Source organism: Aspergillus novofumigatus (genome assembly GCF_002847465.1).
Source record: "Aspergillus novofumigatus IBT 16806 chromosome Unknown P174scaffold_3, whole genome shotgun sequence".
NCBI classification, from domain to species: domain Eukaryota; kingdom Fungi; phylum Ascomycota; class Eurotiomycetes; order Eurotiales; family Aspergillaceae; genus Aspergillus; species Aspergillus novofumigatus.
The window spans coordinates 2246657-2267336 of NW_020194276.1; the positions used below are offsets into that span (position 1 = coordinate 2246657).

At 49.7% G+C, this 20680-nt stretch overlaps 6 protein-coding genes across 6 annotated transcripts; 1 reads left to right on the top strand and 5 right to left on the bottom strand.

Annotated features, from left to right (window-relative positions):
• Positions 1-48: 48 nt before the first annotated feature.
• P174DRAFT_481808 (GNAT family N-acetyltransferase) lies at positions 49-1218 on the top strand (the record flags this gene model as incomplete). The annotated part of the gene is made up of 3 exons (XM_024830727.1): positions 49-811; positions 915-1153; positions 1177-1218. Exons 1-3 carry the CDS (start codon positions 361-363, stop codon positions 1216-1218), a joined length of 732 nt encoding a protein of 243 aa, XP_024684174.1. The 5' UTR covers positions 49-360.
• On the bottom strand, positions 1126-3586 carry P174DRAFT_136490 (PH domain protein). The gene is made up of 5 exons (XM_024821117.1): positions 3447-3586; positions 3000-3335; positions 2819-2944; positions 2666-2758; positions 1126-2610 (listed from the first exon to the last, which is right to left on the bottom strand). The coding sequence occupies exons 2-5, from the start codon at positions 3129-3131 to the stop codon at positions 1354-1356; spliced, it is 1608 nt and encodes a 535-aa protein (XP_024684175.1). The 5' UTR covers positions 3132-3335; positions 3447-3586; the 3' UTR covers positions 1126-1353.
• Positions 3587-4758: 1172 nt separating this feature from the next.
• Positions 4759-6793, bottom strand: P174DRAFT_367413 (arrestin family protein; the record flags this gene model as incomplete). The annotated part of the gene is made up of 5 exons (XM_024822170.1): positions 4759-5613; positions 5666-6094; positions 6148-6466; positions 6533-6676; positions 6735-6793. The coding sequence occupies 5 exons, from the start codon at positions 6791-6793 to the stop codon at positions 4759-4761; spliced, it is 1806 nt and encodes a 601-aa protein (XP_024684176.1).
• A 4694-nt stretch (positions 6794-11487) lies between these two features.
• P174DRAFT_440163 (SNARE domain- containing protein) lies at positions 11488-12305 on the bottom strand. The gene is made up of 3 exons (XM_024826993.1): positions 12275-12305; positions 12061-12169; positions 11488-11986 (listed from the first exon to the last, which is right to left on the bottom strand). Exons 1-3 carry the CDS (start codon positions 12298-12300, stop codon positions 11828-11830), a joined length of 294 nt encoding a protein of 97 aa, XP_024684177.1. The 5' UTR covers positions 12301-12305; the 3' UTR covers positions 11488-11827.
• An 877-nt stretch (positions 12306-13182) lies between these two features.
• P174DRAFT_429939 (putative telomere silencing protein Zds1) lies at positions 13183-16024 on the bottom strand (the record flags this gene model as incomplete). The annotated part of the gene is made up of 4 exons (XM_024825596.1): positions 13183-13389; positions 13451-14767; positions 14806-15804; positions 16019-16024. The coding sequence occupies 4 exons, from the start codon at positions 16022-16024 to the stop codon at positions 13183-13185; spliced, it is 2529 nt and encodes an 842-aa protein (XP_024684178.1).
• Positions 16025-18623: 2599 nt separating this feature from the next.
• Positions 18624-19986, bottom strand: P174DRAFT_459103 (SYLF and SH3 domain-containing protein; the record flags this gene model as incomplete). The annotated part of the gene is made up of 4 exons (XM_024829736.1): positions 18624-19241; positions 19265-19684; positions 19749-19852; positions 19944-19986. 4 exons carry the CDS (start codon positions 19984-19986, stop codon positions 18624-18626), a joined length of 1185 nt encoding a protein of 394 aa, XP_024684179.1.
• Between the last annotated feature and the right edge of the window lie 694 nt (positions 19987-20680).

Sequence of the window (20680 nt, forward strand, 5' to 3'; positions counted from 1 at the left end):
CTGTGTACACATGAAGCATCAGTTTTCCATCTTGCGCTTTGTCCTCTTGTGCATGACCTTGGAGTCGAAATATCCACAGCCAAGAAATATGGATGGGTCCGCCGGGGAGGCTAACCTCAACTCCAGGATCAATACGAGGTTGAAGACTTCGACCTTGGATTTGTGTATAGTATCATTGTGTTCTTTACCTGAGTCAATATCCACAGCCAAGCCGCTATGTAGTACCCTATTATTCCTATACCATGACTCGTATCCTATACCGTGACTCACATCAGAACATATATAGCCACATCTACTCCGTATACCCAACTCAAGGTACACTTACATCAATTACATTTACAGGCTTAATTTCCAGTCATCATGCCCATCCTAATCAACCCCATAACAAACGAACCCTACATCCCCTCCCCGCCCCCATTCCTCCATCATCATCACCCCGGCGCGCCCCCAAACGCCGACGACTCCTCCGCCCTCCTCTCCCTCCTCAACAACCCCCAGATCTACCCCTACCTCGAATCCACCCCGGTACCATACCTCCCCGAACACGCCACCGCATGGCTGCAGACCTCGCACGAACAATCCACCGCCCTCCTGCACGCAGCGCAAACCAACCGCTTCGTCGACGGGCTGCCATTCACCTGCATCCGGGAGGTCACCGGCGACAGTAACAGTGACGTCTACATCGGCAACGTAGGACTAGTCCGGTACGCCTTCTACGAATTCAAAAAGGGCAGCCCGAAGCGCGAGGAGGCAGTCCGCAGGAATGAAGCTTTGGGGGTTGGTAGCCCGGAGATTGTTTGGGGATTTGGTGGTAAGCCTCCCCTTCTCCTTCCTTCCTTACTTAACTCCCTATGGCCATGTATATACCTATGTGTATATTTAGGTGATGGAAGGTGAGTACTGACCGACTAAAGATTATCTCTCGCCGACACACCACGGCAAAGGTATCATGACGGCTGTGATCAAAGCTGTGATTGAGGAGTGGGCGGTTCCGCGGATGAATGCGCGGGTGATCAAGGCGTCGGCGTATGCGGATAATAGGGCTAGTATGCGGGTGTTTGAGAAGAACGGGTTCCGGTTGGAGTATGAGTTGGAGGATTGGGCGGTTGTGCCGCTGGATCGGGGCGGAGGGGTGAAGTCGATTGTGGTGTTGGTTTGGGAGGGGCAGGAACCGAGTCGGAGGGTGATTTGCATGATACTCGGGCTACTGATTCATGATGATGATCTCACTGCGTACATGGTACGGCAGCTCGAGGTATACTGATTAAGTACATTGTCATCCTATAGACATGATCGATATTATACTATACGATAGACGAAAAAAAGTAAATCAGAAGCTTCAGCATGGCTGGTTCACGACTTCTCGGCGCCGGAAGCAGGTGCGTCAGGTGCAACGGCTGATCCACCCGGTCCCATGTGGTAGTGGCCCGTTGCAGAGCTTGTTGAGCGGTTAAGCCCAGTCTCGCCTGCGGGAGTGGTGGGAGTCGCCGCCTCGCCGGCAGTGGTCTTCTGCTGCGCGGCTGGCGCAAAGCTTTCCTGCTCCTTGTAGGCCGGAGGGTGTGCCTCGACTGCGGCAGCATCGGCAGTAGCAGTGGTAGGAGGTGGAGCCGAAGCAGCAGCACCACTCTCGGTGGTAGCGCCCCCAGCTGCTACAGGGCTAGTGGGAGACACTGGCGAGTGTACGGGGCCACTCTTGGCTGCGTCGCGGATGACGTTCCACCATTTCTCCGCGTCACTCGGGGTATGCGCTTTGAAGTTGAACTCGCTGGTAGTGTGGAAGGCGTTGCCGACCTTGCCGCCGGAAACATCCTTGCCTTTGATGGTGAACTTGTTACCGTCCACGCCGCCAACCACGCAGTCCGGTAGGTACAGAGACAGCTCGGGAGATGGATCGTTGCGGAAGTCGTCATTGTCCTTGAACTCATGCAGGTATCGCGCGGGTGTGACAACATAGTAGCTCGTACTGTAACCTTTCAGCATAGCCCGGGACTTGCGCTCCAGACTGCCCTCGATGAGCGGGACGGTGGCGCGGTGATCCTGGTTCGGGAAGGAGATGTTGGACAGCGATCGCGGCGGTGAGTCGGGGTCCACCAACACGTTGGCGTTGCGTGTGATGAAATTAAGCCATTCATAGTCTGGAGGAATGCGCTGAGCAGCGCCCAACATGTCGCTGTACATGCTCCGCTGCCGGTCGAGTTGGCCACCGACGAATACGTTGAACTGCTCCATCGCGGCATGGACGGTTTGCAGAACATGCGCCTCGAACTGCTGAAAGTTGTTCTGCACGGCAATGATGTCCTGACGGTTGTTGTTTTCCTCGGTAACTTGCTTGTTCAGGCGGTGATGGACCCCGCGGCGCAAGATGTATGGGTCGTGGGCATGGTCGAATTTGTTGCCCGCAGTTGAGTCAAACGCTGCAACCTGCTGAGCCAGAAGCTCGATATGTTTCTGCGTCACACCTCGTGCTTTTTCAACAGCCTTGGCGCTCTTACTTGCGCCGCTCTGCAGCTCCTTGGACTTGTTCTTGATCTCCTTGTGGAGACGCTGAAGGGTCGGCAGCACGGATCCTTTCAAGTTCTTTTCCGTGTCAAGGTACCCATTCACGATTCCCTACGTAATCCATCAGTAGCTGCGAACCCCAGGAACACAAGTCAGGAACCAATACCTGAGTATTGCTCCGAATATTTTCAAACCATGCTGAAACTCCGCCCGCACTCTGAGAGAAATGGTGCCCCTCCCGAAGGGGGTCGCTGACAGTCTACCCAGGCAGAATCAGCACCCTTTTGGATACCATCTTCGACAAAAAGACCATCTATACCTTCAAAACTTTCTCATAATCCTTCGCTTGCGACTTCTGCACTTTGGCTGTGACTTCCACATAATCCTCCAAATAACCGCACATGTGTTTCCAAGCACGGAGACGCTCAAGGAGAAGGCCCGTAGTCTGCTCAGCACAGCATAGTCAGTATTTGTCCGGCAGCAGCAGACCGTAGACATACCTCGTTAGTATCTGAACCCGGGACGGCCTCGTCGTCGCTCAGTGACGCCCGACGGTCCGGACCGATGGAGCTCCGCATCGTCGACGAACGGTGAGGGAGTCTCTGCTCCACGGGACTGGTTGCAGCCGACATCCTGACTGAATAAAAAGCGCTAAATTTGAAGTAGAATAAAACAAACAGAAGTCGATTGACTTGATTCCGCAATTCAAGGGAAGAAGAAAAAAAGATGCAATTGCGGGAGATTGTGGAGGCCGAAGCGCTGGCTTGGACTAGGCCCAGCTATTTGCCGTAATACGTGCTACTGCCCCGTAGCCTACTGCGAATGCGAATACGTGACTATAGATAGTTAGTTGGAGGGGTGTCAATAATTAAAGCGGAGGGGGTGGGTCGCAGCGGTCAATAGCCAGATGCTAGACAGCTAGACCAAATGGCTAGATGGACACTTACCAGGTACAAAATAGAAAGATCGAAATCTCTCTTCTGTCGGAGAGTATAAATGAAAGAATGCTATACGTTCTGGCTTGGTTTATAGATAAGGAAAAAGGGTAGTTGGGAATGCGAGCATTAAAGGGAAGCTCGCTCACCGGATCGAGAGCGATGAGGTCACTACTCCTTGATTTGCGTTGCGCAACCCCTCAGTTGGGCCATTTGCCAACTCCAGATCACGCCAACACTTGAGATCTCAGACAAAACCTTTGTTTTAGTCTGTCTGACTGCAGAACTCGTTCCCATGGGTTCGTTAAGCTTTTTCTGTCTGGGAACCGAGCCATTTGCCTGATCTTGAAGCTCTTTCCTGCCTACCTACCAATCACCATACAAACTACGGAGTAGTTATACTCGAGTACTTGACTGAGGTAGTAGAGCATCCATATCCGTACACAACCCAGTCGCACGCCGCATCAGACGGTCCTCGAGATTCATGTGATTAGCAAAGTAATACCGACACTCGCATCGCAAGTGGCATAGGCTCACAAGAATTCCCCATTCTCCATCGATGCCTTGGTACAACCCGAAAGCGGTAAATCTCAGACATTTATCGCGCGGAGCACAGCCACAATTCGTACACGATTCAGAAATTAAGGTACCTGAGCCACTTGAGTCATTGACCCAATCAGCTGTTACTTCAGTCGATCTCCAAGGTACAGTTGAGCATGAGTCTGTGGCTTGTAAGGACTACGTTTGGGAGGTGCATAGCTTCGAGCATACCTGTTGCTTAGAAACTTTGAATTCTTATAATGGAGATCTTGGTCAAGATGTGCTATGATCCATTGCATGTAAATGCCAACTGGTATTAACAAGGTGTACACAGTATAAATGATGTACATGATTCATGCTGATTATGTGCAACCAGCTCCTTCATAATATTTTCATTACTGAAATAAAACCATAGGTCCAGTCCTTGGTGATACCCGAATCCTTCTATGATACCTTTGACCGAACAACGCCTCGTAAATCGAAAGAGAAAACCCCACCCATGTCTAAAATATGTGGTAAGAAAGAAAGGTAACATGATGCGAAATGCGTACATGATAATGCACGAGAAAAATCATGGAGGCGCCTGTCCTCCGATTAAGTAGAATCAAATATGTCATATGCCATGCTTTTTCGACGTCCAGCGCCAACATTATCCTCATAACTCATAGAGATGATGAGTCATCTGAAGTGAGTCGTTTCGTTTTTTTGCGATTTATGTACCGAGGTGTCGTGATGGGAGATTATCTTCATGGATAAGGGAGATTGATCTTTCATTAGTTGTGGTTTAAACCCGAGCGCGAGCTTGAACAAGACGCAGTCTGCGATCGTCATCGTCATGATGAGCTGAAGTCCGAGAGTTGAAGAGGCCGGAACGTAGGTGATGGACATCGATGCCGGTGTTTCCCGTCGAGGCTCCACGGCCGGCGTTCCGGATGTGGGCTTGTTGAGGGGACTGGAGGGTAGGCATGGCGGTATCCTCGGCAACAACAGCCTGATAATCTGGCAGTTCACTGTCGCATGGACCCACAGTAGACCTGACCGCCGTCGAATAGCTTGGGACGCGACTGAGGCTTTCAACTTCAGCGAACTGTGGGTGAAACGGTGTGGCCATTCCAGACGGAATGTGGTCATGGTCGTGATAGCCCTCGTCGGAAGGTCTGCGGGAAAGTTCGGGACTCGCGGGACTGTGCGAATTGGAACCAGAAGAGGGGCCAAAGTAGTCGGCTGAGACTCCCAGGCGACGGTGTTCGGCGTCGGTATGGCCGTCAGTATCAGACGGCGAGGGGTTGCTGAACCTGCTAGCATGCAAGTTGGACAGTCGACTATGCAAGGCAGAAGCAGAGATATCGGTGTTGGTCAAGGCATTCATCGATGCAAGATTCTCGGAAGACAAATTCCGGCTCAGAGTACCAAACGGAGTTCCCGGTCCGCTGCCCGGTCCCGGGGTCCGGTAGCCGCTAGGGTCGACCTCGCTATACAATTGATCGAACTGATGCTCGCCGTACAAGGGGGGTGCTTGTTGTGCGATGTCGTTGACTGCCCGTTGAGCGGATTGTGGTGTCTGGTCGACGAGGTTGTTGTTGTCGTCAATTGCCAGGTTTGGCGAGATGAAGATGGAAACGGGGAGGGTAGCCCGTAGCTGTGAATGTTAGCATCCCTTGATACGGATTCCTGGAAATTGGAGTACATACCTCGCTGATGTGACCGTCTGGATTCAGTAACTGGACACGGAACTTCAATTTGTGTCTGATTTTGATACCTCGTGTGTCGGTATCTTGCAGACAGCGTGCTAACGTCTTTGGTAGGTCAAGGAAGCGAGAAAACTGGTATCCCTCAGCTGCCTCGTCAATAATCTCGAGACTGTTTTCCTCATCCAACTCATGTTCATCGTTGACGATCGTCCTCGTGTTTTTGTATGTGTTGCGGACAGAGTCGGGGTCTTCAGGGTTAAGTGTTAGGTCATGACTTTCGATTAGCTGGGAGACGATCTGTCCGATCTTGAGTCCTTTGAGGAGGGGAATCAGTTTGAAGTCCACCCGTATGCTTGTCCCGAAAATAACGGCCTTGGTTGGAGTGCTGATTGAATACTCGATTTTGTTGGGCCAAATGTTCTCCACGGACTGCACGAACGTTAGCAGTTGTAGCCAGGAAGTCAATACCAGTGTCCACCTACCATAGCATGAGAGAGTTCAAGTGCACTGGAGTCCAGCGTACGAATAATACGCAGTGGTTTCCTGACAACAATATCCTTGGCATACTTGCGTCCGATTTCCGCCTTGAATCTGTAGGTCACGTAGGTGTCGCTGAGACCCTCGACACTCTCTGGCATGGAGCCTTCGAGAATCACATGGAATGGGAACTCATAGTTGCCCGCAGCGAGTATCTCAGTCTTGCTTTTGCCCGCGTCTCTGAATGTCCAGGACTTTTCATAGAACACCTTTTCCCTCCACGATTTTCTGCCACCGCTGGCCGAGCTTGATGGGAGGTGCCAACTGCAAAGCATGTTCGTCAGCACTTTGCTTGTCGTACGAAGAGAAGTACAGCAACTGGCAACTTACCATACTCGAGAGATACCAGTGAGGTTCAGTCTGACATGTTTGGCGGACAGCGGCTCCGACAAACAGAGGAGAAGCTTCCCACTCAATTGCGCACTGGCTGCCTCTTGCTCTCCTCCTCTAAATACAATATAATCTTCATCCAGACTATTGCAAATGGTTAGCCCAATTGTGCAAATGAGGTATGAAACCTGCGAAGACTTACCGGATATCGAAGTATTTTAGGTGACTCGCACCTCCACCACCGAAGAAGCTGAGAGCCATGACGATGCAACTAACGGCTGCGTATATGCAGCTGCCAGAAGATCGGACGAAAACGTAGTCAAATCGCTAGGCGCGATATGCGGCGTTGTTGGAAAACACTCGCTGTTAAAAATTGAATTGTATTCCAAAGAAGGAAGAGAAAGGAAAAATATAGAGGGGAAAGAAATAATGACACAGAGATAAGACCGAAATATTGCGCAAGAGATAGAATCTGCCAATGATCGACTTGTCACTGACCAGATTATTTTGCAGGGCGACAAATGGGCTCCACTAGGGATTATTGCTTGGTGGTGAGGTGGGGGCAGTGAACAGCCGTTTCCGTCACCGTCTGGCCGACAGAGGAACTTTTAGGAGTTCCTTTTGGGAACTTGGAAAATCGGACGGGAAGAGTGGCGAAGCGGGTCCTTTTCCCTTTGTTTAAGTATCTACTCGTCGAGGAACCGGAGATGATGCGATGGTTCAACTCGGCTGGTCTGACTAATCTGATGACGAGCAGTAGAGCTATTGATCGATGCGACAAGAGAGATGAAATGAGGCCTAGATGCGACAAGAGACGCAATGGTCAATGAATGAATCCTTAAGTGACAGGGTTAAAGATTTAAAGGCAGGAGATGAAGGAGGATGAGAATTCATCCGGACAGATCGAAAGGGAGAGAGAATTGCAGAATCAGCTGACAATAACAATAGAATCAGAAGAAAACAATGAAGCTACTATGACATTCAATGCTGACGATAAGGTAAGGTAATGAGGAAAAACTGTAAGATGGGATTGGGATATGTTACGTCAGAAACATACCAGATTCACCACAGAATCAAGGATCCTCTTAGTCGAAGGGTGATGGTGCTCGGTAAAGTTGCTGGAATTGAAATGGGTTAAGAATAGAGTAGTAGGAAGACAGGAGAGGGAAGATGGGAATGTGTTTGTATTTATTCTGTCGAAATCGATGAACAGGAACACAGATGATTGCGCAAGAATAACATATTATTATTATTTTAATTCTCAATTTTTATTTTAAAAATAATAATACGTAGGTACTTCAATTAATTTATTGTTCTTAGTGCCAGAGGCCCTGGTTCTGATGATAGTGAAGAATAACGATAACGCCAGGGATCGCCAGGTTTACCTCCAAAGGGCTTAGGCTACTCGGGTGGTCCGGTTATCGGGTGGCATATGCAGTGACTGATTGGTGCCTGATGATTTTCTAGAATCTCCTTCTGCTGGTTATCATCCTCGTCCTCTCCAGGTACACACTTGGGCTGACTCTATCGTACTGACAGATGTCAAGGGATATAACCTCGGGATCGACCTCGCGCATGATAGCCACAAGATCTTGTACGACTACCGTGATTCGCAATGATCACTGCTATTGCTCATTGTGTCTTGTAAGTCAACATGTGCTAATATGCTGGCATGATCCCTCCGATACCCACGGGTTGCAGGTTACATCGCATATCTTTATTTCAGCTACTGCCCTGAGATTTATGCTTTCAACTCTTGTATTTCTCATGCCGATGATGTGATCTTTTATTTGTATTTTCCTATTGATGCTCGTGTCGAATGTAAATGATCTTCAGCGCAATTCAGAGCGGGGTTTCGCAGGTCTACTGCCTATGGCATTCTGCAGCCGTCATGTATAGGTTTAGCAGCATAACATCTCTCATAAACACAGGAAAGGAGACTTCCAAAACAATATAAGTTTAAAAGTAAGGTGGCAATAGCAACCCAGAGCAACAGCTCAAGCTACGAGCTTCGCAAGCCAGCCCAAATCAGAGAAAGTGGAGAGAGAATGCGTAAATCACACATTTGGCATTAGTTTCCGAGGAAGACTCCACCAAGGATCTTCCACCTTGTGAGTCAATAAACTAACAAATGATATCTGTAGATAGGTCCTTCCGCTGCAGTTTTAAATCTCATATCAACAATCAGACACATCGACGTCGAATGATATTCGGAATTTCGAATATATAAACAGGTAGACAACAGTACAATAGTAGACACCCTACAATGATGTCATTTTCTATGGTCCTTCGTATCGAATATTGCCAAGCTATTAAGCTTTCTTCAGGGATGTCGTAAACCAGGTACGTAGTTTCCTTGCGTTCGGTAGATGCTAGTAAAAGATCGTCGATGATGGCATGACTTCCGCCATATGATGTTGAACTTGGACTATGGCCTGCATGTGCTTAAACCCCTAGGCACCTGCATAAATGCTGCATACCTTACATCTCGGACCGAAGCTCTCTTGTCTGCAGCAGCCACGAAGCCAGCCACAGCACTGCAGGATCGTCACTATCACATGAAATCCAACTGACATCAAAAGGGTGCCAATAAGCTCCTATAACTCAGCTTTTGCGTAAACATGAACCAGTTCATCACGATTTCACTGGATGACATGTGATCGGGGAAAGTCGCACGTTCTCCGATGGTATCTATCATTAGTACCTCTCGCCATCCAGTATCCACGGCAATCAAATGTCGGGCCCCATCCCTGACTCGGGCCTAAATAACCCGTCATGATCGCCATCGACCCAAATAGGCAAACCCACAGTCGGAATTTCCGCTAAAATTCGATATCTTCCGATCTTATGGCCTTACATATTACAAGGACTCATTCTATCACCTGCACTCCTTCGTAACAGTGACGCTGGTCAGTAGCAAAGAAGAACCCAGTCAGCACCTAGAACTTCATCGATGTCCCGAAATCTACAGTCTTGAGTCTTGACGCAAGCAATGACCTCAATTAGCCCACGGTTTGACGTTATCAGCCGGTTTATTTTCTTTGTCTTTTTCGCATGCTAACAGTCCAGACCCACCTACGCGCGGGTCCTCAACCTTCCGGAAAAGAAAATTTCGTGTCAGCCTATCTATCATTCTATCTAGAGTAGTCTAGTACTCTAGTCTAGCTGCCAGGAAAAGCTTTCAAGTTCGAGACTTCAGAGTTGAGTCTAAAGCCCCTACCTTAGGACAAGCTCCTCCTTAGGACACGATTCGGTGAGCCTATATAGAGATCTACCGGGAGGGTCCTCGCCTAATTCAGGCCACCAAACCTCAAACCTATGGAGGGATGGTACTGGTCGGGTAGCAGTGCCCTTCCTTAGTCCTATAGCCACCAGAGCTTTTCCATAGCTATGTATCAGTAGAACTGTTTAACCTCCATGACATGTCCACGTGCTGTCACCTCAAGCGATGCAAGAAGGATGCGCTGGATTTTAAAAGATAAGAGTGCATCTCATTGTCGTATCAAAGATGATATTATTTAAAATTCTTCTTGGGCTGGATGATGATATTACAAGCCACGGAGCACGGTACACCGGGATATAGCAAGGATCAAGCCCAATGGCACTCGGCATGCCGAATCCAACCCGGTTAAAACGGGAATCAGGGAACTCGACCCGATATCAGTCGTTCACCAATAGATTTCCATGATAAGTTCGAGACTCCGAGCCCAGAATCATCAGACTCCACTGACAACGCATCCCTTTTATTTTCTGAGAGAAAGCAAAACCCGCTTCTAGCAGTAGCTTGTCTTCCTCAAAAACCCTTATCATCGCCCAAGACATCACCACTGGCATAGACTTTCGGATCCAGAACGCGAGCACGGACTCGATCCACATCCGTTCTACGTACTGACTTGACTTAAACTAGAATACCTAAGAGGCTAAGACAGAGCTCATCCTTCCGCACTTACCCTTGTAAGTCATAGTGAGCACTGAGAGGTTTTGTTATCTGGTAGCTCGCCATATTTCGCCTATCAGCCATCAACCTTCGAAACAGCGGACTTTTCCGTCGTATCCACAGGGATTGAAACTTGATCCTACGGGAGACTAAGGACGGGTATCCAGCCTGCCAGTGCCAGCATTCTTCGCGCCTGATATCGACGGGTATCCACCAAATCCATTTAGAATACACCGGCGGCTAAAGAGGGATAATGATTTTTGCGGACTTTTTCTCGCCTATCAGCAGGTATCAGACAATGAAATTTGACAGCGAACCAATGGCAAGGTTCTTAAGATGCACATGGCATGGCCAGGCCATATCTGCACCCTGCCAATAACTCAAATTTCTTTATCGGAAAAATTTTTCTCGCCAGTCAAATTTGCCTACTCCCTAGGGGTGCCTACCTCTTACTTGCGCCGCGAGATGCAATCGTAATAACGCAAAATTTATTTATCTACGTAGTGCCCTTCTCACGGGGTATGTCCGATAGACTACCCTGCATGGACACGACACGTCTGCATGAGACAAGACGAGCTGAGACTGAGAGCCTGAGACGGTTCCCTAATCAGCCGCCAGTAGCGAGGACTTGCAGTGGCCCAGCGCAAGGCTGATTCCATATCCGTAGATAACTGGCCATAGTCATACGCTGCTTGCCGTGCGTGATCTGATTTCTGTCGATATCATTTGACTCTACCGACTATTCTGATACTTCGGTATCTGCACTCCCGAGTGTGGAATTCGAACAGAGATACCAGTCTGGGTTTGTATATCCGTGAGCAACACAGGCTTGTCGCAGGCTTGCTGCAATCGCGAGATCCGGTAGATATGTATCTGGCTCGCGTACGCGTATGCGACGTATAGACGAGCAGCTATCAGCTGAGGAACCTCGGACCTCTATGTGACGATATGCTAGCAAAGGTTATCAAGCAAGGATATGATCCGCATGATAACCGCAGGTCTATGACCCAGAAGTGCACCAGATTAGAAGCGTTCTCTGTCTGGATAAGATACAGCATCGCCCAAATTCATTATTGACAATTGCTTGGATCACCAAGTCACAGTATTAGATAATAGGATATTCGATATAAACAACCCCAATCAACAGACATCGTGATGGAACGCTGAAACATCGAGCACAGCAACCCTTATACACAGTCATACACAAACCAGCCCATATACACAACCCTTCCGAGAAACACGCTGAAATGCACAATCCATCCAACAGCATGTAAAATCAACCATGTCATTAATGCCCATCAATCTTGAACCCGCAAGACCAAGGCACCCTCGACACACTGTACTCTCCACGACGCCGCTCAAAAAATCCACCCCAGCAACAACCACAGCGCAATCCCCGCGCCAATCACAATCCCCGCGACTTTCATAATCGCAACCGTATCCCCCTGTTTCGCCATGCGGGTCAAGCGGCTCGCGCTGCCTTTGAGGTTCGTCGATAGAGAGGAGAAGACCTGGCTCTGTTGGGACCGTTAGTAACCCAATCATTCATCCAAATACCGGATAGACGGAGTTAAAGCAGGGCAAAACGAACAGAGTGGTCTAGCGTTTCGTGGTCCCGGGCATTATCGTAGATATCGATGGTGACGGACTTCAGGGCCGAGACTTTGCTGGATAGGGAGTTGAGGAGGGCATTGTTTTGTCTACAGGAGCCAATTTGTTAGCTGGTCCCTGATTTCACATGCAAGTCCGAGGCTCTGCTTCTTGATAAATCGCGGTTAGCAAGCACAAGGAAAAGGGGATCGTACTGTTCACGTTCGTAGGCGTCTCCCATTCTGTTCGTTCGGTGATGGACGTTTGCTGTTCTTCTGACACGAAAATTCGATGGCCGTTGTTTCTTAAGTGGACGATAGGAAAATATTAACGCGGCCCGAGTATGATGCGTATGAGAGATGATATAGCAAGTGAAGTTGATACGAACACCAGAATTCCCCAAAGGCAACCCCATGACAATGACGTGGAGATCCGGAGAGGCTATGATCACGTGATCAACAGCATTCTACGGGGCAGTCTGATAGAGTTCACCTGGTTATCTACATCCAAAAGTCGCACAGCTTGTCCTACGTTGCCTTGGTGAAATGTGCTACGGTGCAGGCTGATCTACGAAACGTGTCCATCCTTCAGCTCTGCAGGCACAGTTTGCAAGAAAGTCGGCCGGAGTCCATCCGTTGCAATTCAACGTACAAAGGTGTATAACAAGACAGGCAAGAAGTTGAAAGTGAACCCAGATCGAGACAAGGAAAACCCCAATCGCTATGCTAATATATCAAATCAATGTGTGCAAGAGTGCCAGGCACTTCGATACCGGAGCAGAGAACATGACAATAAGGCACTTCAAGTGTGATGCCGCCAGGGTGTCAAAGACGAAACGCGCCATAGAAAGCAAACCAGACGGCGGATAGTGGAATCCCGAGGACAGGTCAATAGCATGTAACCTACTGTCACTCTTGTGGGTCAAATAAGGTGATCCTGCGCTCTTCGCGCAGCAGACAAGACAGGCAGGGACAAATTGATGGAAGGAGAACAAGACAGAGGGAAAATGAAAAGGCTTCAGTATACAAGTCTAAGAAGGATCAAAGCTGACAAAAGCAGAGGGGTATTCGTGCGCTGCAGAAGAACAAACAGTAGTAAAAGCCGCAATACTTCTGTTCCTTGTTCACCACATATCGTCATCGTCGTCATCCAGCTGGGCGTCATCGCCAAACGTTGAATGCCCATATTGATGATGTCCAGGACCATATACATTCCCGTTTTCGTACTTACTACCCCTTGAATGTGGCCGGTAATTATCGCGCTGGTCGTCGCCGTACTCGTACATCTGAGGATCATCGTAGGAACTATCGCTGTACTGTTCCTGCTGAGACTGTATTCTGGGTTAAAACAAATTCGCCTAACACCACATGCAAAACCCAAAGTCTACTTACTTCTTGATATTTCTGGTACTGTGAATACTCATCGTTCTGATCCCTTGAAGGTTGCTGTTTTTGCGATGCCGACGACGTCATCATCATGTGAGGATGCATCTGCTGAACCTTGGCCAAGTAAGAGTACATAAAGTTGCTGAGTAGGACCTGAGAATAGAGCGCTCGGCGGGGATTGGCCAATTTGATATGAGCCATGCGGTAGATGGCTCGCTCTTCGAGGATCGAGAATCGTGTCCACGGATAATCGACATCCGGCCGTAGTTCGCGAACGGGCGGGTCAGGGGACAATGTCCGCGACAAGCTCTTCTTGTGATGACCATCTCCACTGTTCTTCTTCCTCCCACCGCCGAAAATCGATGAAAACAGGCCGGATTCCTTGTCCTTCTTGGACTCCCCCGATGTGCGCCGGACGTGGTCTTTCCGACGCTCCTCCTCCAGTTTAGGGTCGAGCCGATCCACGGTGATACTTTCGCGCCCGCGCGGACTGATATCGTTGGATGAGGCAGGGTGTGTCGGTTCATGAACCTTATCCGCCGACTTCGATTTGCTTTTCTTCGAATCGCTGTCCTTGTCCTTTTTCTTTTCCTTGTCCTTATCCTTCTCTTTCTCCTCAGAGCCCAGCAACCAGTGCCAACTCGACTTGCGACCGCCCTCCGAATCTTTCTTGTCTTTGGACTTTTTGGGTCCAGGCTTGCGGTCTTCCGATATTGTAGGAATGAATGAGAGGTTGTCCGTCCGTGTTGTATTTCCCGGGAGTGGTTGTGGGTTGTTCGCAAAGTCATTGAGAGTTTTCGAGCTCTCCTTCCCCGACTGCCGCGCGACTCCGGATCGTTTGGTTGTGTTCGGATCTCGAAGAGGGTAATCCTTTGAAGGCAGTGTCGGCGGCGCATCTTGCGATGCCTCCCGTCCCGAACTGTAACTGTGGTGGTACGTGGGTGTCGTGGGCGTCGTGGGAGTTGGCGGAGATTCGGCTGGGGGCGTCTCGACAATTTCCGGCACCCTTTGTTCGGTGGGCGGGATATTCAGGGTCGAGCGGCCATTGGAGCTGAGGCGAGAGTGCCACTGATGGCGTGCCTGAGGAGAAGCATTCGTCCTGTCTCCAGGATTCGTTTCCGGCCAGCCATTCGCCCTGCTATTCTCAAACTGTGCAGAAGAGCTGACAGCGGTCTGGGTGGTGTACTGCGGCTCGGCCTGTGCACGCCTTGTGCTAGGCGTTGGATCGGTAGCCACTCGCGTGAGACCTGAGGAGGGCTCGTCCGCAGATGAACCAGTGATTGAAGGGACTCGGTCGTTCGTGTCCGATGCTTTACCAGTCCGCTTTGAGAAGGGAACCTTTTCGCCTTTCCTCAAACTACCGGCTTTTCTGTACTGTGTTCGGGTAGAGCGGCGGAGACTGTGCCCGGGGGTGCGGGAGGCAGGATCGGGACATCCTCCTCTATGGTGAGTTTCTGAACTCCGTCCAAAAAGGACGCCGAGCTCGGGGTTTGCTGCTTGGAGTCATCGACTAACGATTCAAGCTGAAGCAGATTCGGGCTCAGAGACTTGTTCTTCGACTGCGACGATCGTTTCCGCTCGAGACGTTCCGCCCCATCCGTGTAACTCTGGGAGGTGTCAATCTGTCTGGACAACATGGACTTTTTCCGGCGCAGCGACCCGCCCGCCCCATCGTGTTCGAAGCCGGAGAACTCGCCCGATTTTCTTCTGATCTGTTCCGCCTTAGTTTCGAGGAAGGATTTGAACTCCTTGGGAGCCAGCTCCGGGTGCAGCCGAGCTGGGACCCAGAATAAACGAGATGCGTCATTTTCGTCGGCGGAAGGAGATGGAGCTATCGACGGTACAGAGAAACTTGGAAGGTCGGGATCTCCTGTTGCTGTCACGTCCATAGACATCCGTCGGATAGCAGCTAGGTTACTGAGCTCCTGGGCCACAGCAGCAGGATCGGATTCGTAGTCGACGTCGTTTAGAGGGAAAGACGTGGTAGCCGTGTCCGTCGATCCGGGAGACGCTGGGTTGCTGGTGTCCCGATCAAAGGACTTGGAGGAAACCAGTGGCGGCCGTGAGTGTCCATTGGTCTGAGGACTATCCACGGCGCTCGAGCGATTTTGTACGTGCAGCGACTGCGGTGAGGCAGGGTCTTCGGATCCGGCGAGGTTGGGAGGGATTATCGAGATGGATTCGCTGAGTGGGGAAGAAAGGAAGCTGAGACGTTTGGACTCCCGCCTGTCGTAATCGTCTTCGTACATATGCCCAATGGCTTCCGTGACATGATGGCTCGGGTCGCTAATAGATAATTGAGGCACATGGCCTCTCCTCGTCCCGTATCCTCCGCCAGCCTCAGAGGGGCTCGGTGAAGCCTAGTGATCAAACGAACAGACCAGTCAGAGAGTTTTTCTTTTAACAGATTCTTCATCAAGCAGAACGCGGACAGTCCGCGAGACGTCTGGAAGAGGGCTCCACGGTTTGGAGGTTGGGGAAAGGCCGGGTTCGACCAAGGGGAAGGGGAAAGCAGAAAAAGCAAGTTCGAACAGGTAAGAGGGATTAATGGGACGACTTTTAGAGCAAACGCACCTGCATGAGAGCCAAATAATTCGGGAGCCGGCGTAAAATCGTCTTCCCGAATTTTGCTGGACAGAAGGGTCGACGGGAAAGTCGACTGTGGAGAGGGAGGTCAAACAGGAATGTATATAGCACCTAGGCCGGGAGATAGCGAAGGATGATCATGGAAGCGGGGAAGAAACACTGGCAACGACAGCAATAGTGTTTGACGGGGAAAACCATCCACCAGGGAGCAAGAAAAGAAGACAATAAGGGAAAGGCTGACGGCTAGACATCCAGTGACAACAACCCGTCCAGCAAGTAGGAGGAAGGACTTTCAGTAAGGAGGAAGAGTGAGGAGAATTAGCTGAAGCTGGAGGGCATAATAATCACCAGGATAATTATTAAGAAGGAATATCAGCAGGATGAGGAAGTAGAGTAGTAGAGTAGTGCAAGTAAGGTAAGGTAAGTAAGTGAGAAAGAACCAGCTAAACTTCCTTTGTAGTAGTGTCGTCTGAAGACATCCCTACTGCTCCATAACAAGCGTTGGGTTGGCAAGTTGAGGCTACCTTGGTCCTTGGGGGGTATTATTTTTATCAGGCGATAAAAACAGGTACCACAAAGTAAGGTACCCTGGACAAGGTTGGAGGTTCTGCTATTTCCGCTTTTATTCAGTTCATTGGGTACCTTATTTCTCGAATAATGGCCTGAAGAAAAGTAATGACATACTGAGTAAATGACCATCTACTTCTAACAAATTCCAGAATATCTAGACTAGTCTAAGACATGGAGTGCATCCACATACCTCCGTATTGAAGGTAACTCGTGTGCCTCAGGTTATGTTTCAACCTCGATCACCACCTGCCTACGAGTAGTTCCTCCTCACTCAATCTCCATGCCGCAGAATTTGCCGATTTCAGTTCAAATTCGCCCCGTCGAACCTGTTGCTAATAATGTACGCTGTATTCACGGATCGGTCCACTCTGCCTCGGTCATCGTTTAGCTCCACTCGAGGCCCAACTCAAATCCGGGCCGCCGCTCTATGGACGATCGATCTGGTCACAACTACATACTTACCTTGTAGGAACTATGAACTGATGACGATCATCGATCCACGTCGTTACTATGGGCGAATAATCAATCAATCCCGGGTCCTGGACTATGAGTGGACTACTGCACTCTATCAGCCTCAAATCACAGTCTTCCAGTAGCTACTTTATGAGCTCCTTACCGCCAGTGGCTGCCACTTAACGGTTCTCCAGGTCAAGGATTCTGGGTTATGTATGGAGTGCATAACGGTGGGCACTGATCATTCACTAAGCAAAGCTCCAGTCATCCATCTCTCGGACCAAGAAGGCCTCGAAGCAGAAATGCATCAAGTGAGATTGAAACTGACTACTGGCACAATATGGGTGACCTCACCCGCAGTAGACCTGACTCTGCCTATGACTTTGGTGCTCATGCGCGGCTCCACCAAACAGCTTTCCTCCTCGTGTTGGCCTAGCCTACCTAGGTAGCCTTGGGGTTCCCATGTCTACTATCTAGTACTTACAGAACTTTATTCCACCTGATCAGTCATTTCGACATAGGCGCTCCTTTGCAAAGAGACAAAAAAATTGCGAACCAATAGCGTATCTGAGCTTTCTTTTCCAGAGTCACTCGTACCGTGGTTACAGCCGATATCAAGTTGTTGTCATTATTTTCTCATAGTCCTCTTACTTTTCTGTGGTTAGTACGTAGTCATCGTAGTAGGTCTCGTGCCTATCGTCGGTCACCATACCGCGCCTCATCATCCAAACTTACCAGTAATTTTGGCACCAGATCACGATCATGCTCTATTGTCGAAATCGTATAAATTGACTAACGTCTGGCAAACATCTAGGGTCATTAGAAGCTTGAGTTGAAACATACCTCTCATCAAACTCTAGTGGAATGTGCATGCATCAATCGGTATGCAGATTATGTCATTCCTGGAAGTAAAGGCCATAATTACACTGCTTATCACAGGGGATCTGCTGGATCTGCTGAATACCAGCAATAATCCATAAAAGATGTCTGTGGTGCGTAGCAGATACCCTAAGGTGGCTGGATTAAAGCATTCAGAAACCTCCCTGGATGCCATTGGATACTATGCAGGCCTGTGACGCCATACAACAACTAAAAACAATGAATGAAAAGCACAAGCATGCAATCAATCTCTAAGATCAAATCCGGCGGCAAAAGATCAATCCTAAGTAGTCTTAAAAGCAGTGTCGATCGCAAGACACAAGAGTCTGAAAAGAAGGTGAAAGACAAGGATATAGAGAAAGAGGCCCTCACTGAAGCCTGATACAAAAAAGAACTGCTTCTTTCCATTCGCAACACGTTCAGTCATGATTTGGATACACCTAACGGACAAGAACTCCAGCGCTTACATCATGAAAGGGGCTTAAGAGACCTTCAAGACGAAATTGTGATATAGTTCAAGATGTGTGCGTGGCATCTTGAAATGGTCTGTTCTGAGAGTTGATGATCGGTTCATTAATGTCATTCTGCGCCAAGCAGCAAAGGGGGCGTGACTGGAATCAAGCCGCATCGACGTAATTGCTGATCTTTGTGTCAGTATGGATGCCTTCTTGGGCCACCGACAAGGATGTTCTCACCTCGGAAAGATGCCGACCCTGTCGCCAATGCGCCCTGTCCACCAATCTTCCGCCTTGTCCGTGCGCTTCAAGATCGTGATAATGTCTCCCTTCTTGAAGCCCAAGTCTCCTTCCTGATCAGCATCAAATGTGTACAATGCGACGGCCTGATCTGCCCGCAGAGGAGCACTTTGCCCTGTGCGCTGCCCGAAGACAGGCTTGGGTGCCGTTGGCCGGCTGGGCTTGCGGTCGGAGTAGACGTAATCTTCCTCAAATGGAGCCGTGTTGCTCCGACTGCGGCTGCCGTATCTGTCGAAAGTATCGGCTTGACCCATAGTAGAGGAACGGCTCAAACCTGCGGCGGGCCGATCGTAAACGTCGTCTGCCCACGTATTCGCGCGAGGTCTGTCGCGATACTCGTAGTTATCGGCGCCGTTAAAACCGCCGCGGTCACGCCGTTGCCCCTCACCGTATGCCTCGCCCCTTCGGCCTTCCCAGACAACGTCGTCATGTCTGTCATCATAGATGGGAATATCATTGTACATGGTGTCTCCGTTTCTGCCATTGCCGTAGAATGCGCGGGAGTTCAGCACCCGGAGAAGAGGGTCGGCAGCGGGGGAGGTCGGATAGTACCGCTAAGGAGTTGACGTGCTGAGACTCGACTGTTATACATCTTCTCGTTGGCGTCCTTCCGTTCGACCAGCATGCTTCCTTCCAAGCTGACACCGGCAAATAAACCTTTTGTTTTCGAGTAGGAGAACACCGCTGCCACACCCTTTGTGCTCGCTGCGCCCGCAGCTTCCGCATTTCTTCCCACCGGCCCTGCGGCGATTGACACGTTTCCACCCAGAGTCAAGGTTCCAACCTGCGAGAATGTCCGCACTGCTGCTGCATCATTCAAAATGAACACAAAATCAGTCAATTCAAATCCAATCTGGCCTCCGAACCCAGCACCGGCGGTCGCAATAGCCGAAGGTGCCGACCATGTGCCATCGGCCAAACGAGCGACGACAATCCCTGAGCCAAACCGAGCAGAACCGAGAAAGCCAGCTTTCAGGACAGTAAGGATAGCAAGACCCTATCGACCGAGCGATTAGCTCGGCGAAAGCGCATTTAAGATAAGATTTCGTTCTCTAACTTACCTTGGCACCAGCGAGGATCTCAGGAGGAATAATCTTATCAGGACCGAAGGCTTGTCTCGGATCGATAAAAGATGCGAGAATCTTGCCCGCTTTCTTACATTCGCCTGTTGAGAAAGAACAATGATCAGCTAGGCACTCACCTACTGCGGAAACCCAACTGCGGGGAATTGAGATGTAAGCAATGTTGATACGTACTTGATAACGACGACGGCAGTGGGTTGTGAATTCCGAGAGGCATTTTGGCTACGCTCGTCGGATCGTAGGATCAATCAGTTGTAGGAGAGTAAAGGTCAGGAGTGATGCGAAAGAAAGATGTGATCGCAGAAATGCTGCGCAACGGGGAGTTCGTTCGCCCAGATGGGTCGCCCGGATGTGGAACAGATGACGGCTGATCCAGTCTATTAGTTACTAGGATAGCTAGCACAACCTTCCCAGAAACCCGAATAACTGATTAACAAGTCGGCGGGTCAGCTTCGGGAGTCAATAAATAAAAGCAATCTTAGGTTTTGATGTTACTGTTTCTTTGAAGCACTCGAACACGGCACAGATTCTTTCAGACGATGGACAGCAAAGCAAGTCAAGATACTCTAGAGGTACTCCGCACTATCTAGTAAGTTCCGTCAGCAGCGGCCCCGGCATCATAGCTCTCCGGGCGCGAGTGGTTGAGTCCTTTTTGTGATAGTCTACCACCCAAGCTCAATATATCAATTGGTGAGTATCATTGCTGAAGGATGATATACTTATGTATAAACCTTGTTCGAAGACGTTGGTCCAACTTTCGCCGTCCAGACTCACTTTTGGTACGGTCTATCGCACTCTTCCCAGTGTCACATGCCGCATATGTGGAAACCTGAGGCTGCAAATACGGCACTGCCACCGCCCGAAACTCCGGGGATCAGCAATAGTCATGGAGTTAAGGTTCCAACCATGAT

What these genes read in the sequence shown, in the direction of transcription:
- P174DRAFT_440163 (XM_024826993.1), bottom strand. Translation starts at nt 12,300, where the DNA reads ATGGGAGACGCCTACGAACGTGAACA. An exon ending in GACGCCTACGAACGTGAACA is followed by an intron (nt 12,170 to 12,274) that starts GTACGATCCCCT and finishes TGGCTCCTGTAG; the next exon opens with ACAAAACAATGCCCTCCTCA. An exon ending in ACGAAACGCTAGACCACTCT is followed by an intron (nt 11,987 to 12,060) that starts GTTCGTTTTGCC and finishes CGGTCCCAACAG; the next exon opens with AGCCAGGTCTTCTCCTCTCT.
- P174DRAFT_136490 (XM_024821117.1), bottom strand. Translation starts at nt 3,131, where the DNA reads ATGTCGGCTGCAACCAGTCCCGTGGAGCAGAGACTCCCTCACCGTTCG. An exon ending in CGGGTTCAGATACTAACGAG is followed by an intron (nt 2,945 to 2,999) that starts GTATGTCTACGG and finishes TGTGCTGAGCAG; the next exon opens with ACTACGGGCCTTCTCCTTGA. An exon ending in ATATTCGGAGCAATACTCAG is followed by an intron (nt 2,611 to 2,665) that starts GTATTGGTTCCT and finishes TGGATTACGTAG; the next exon opens with GGAATCGTGAATGGGTACCT.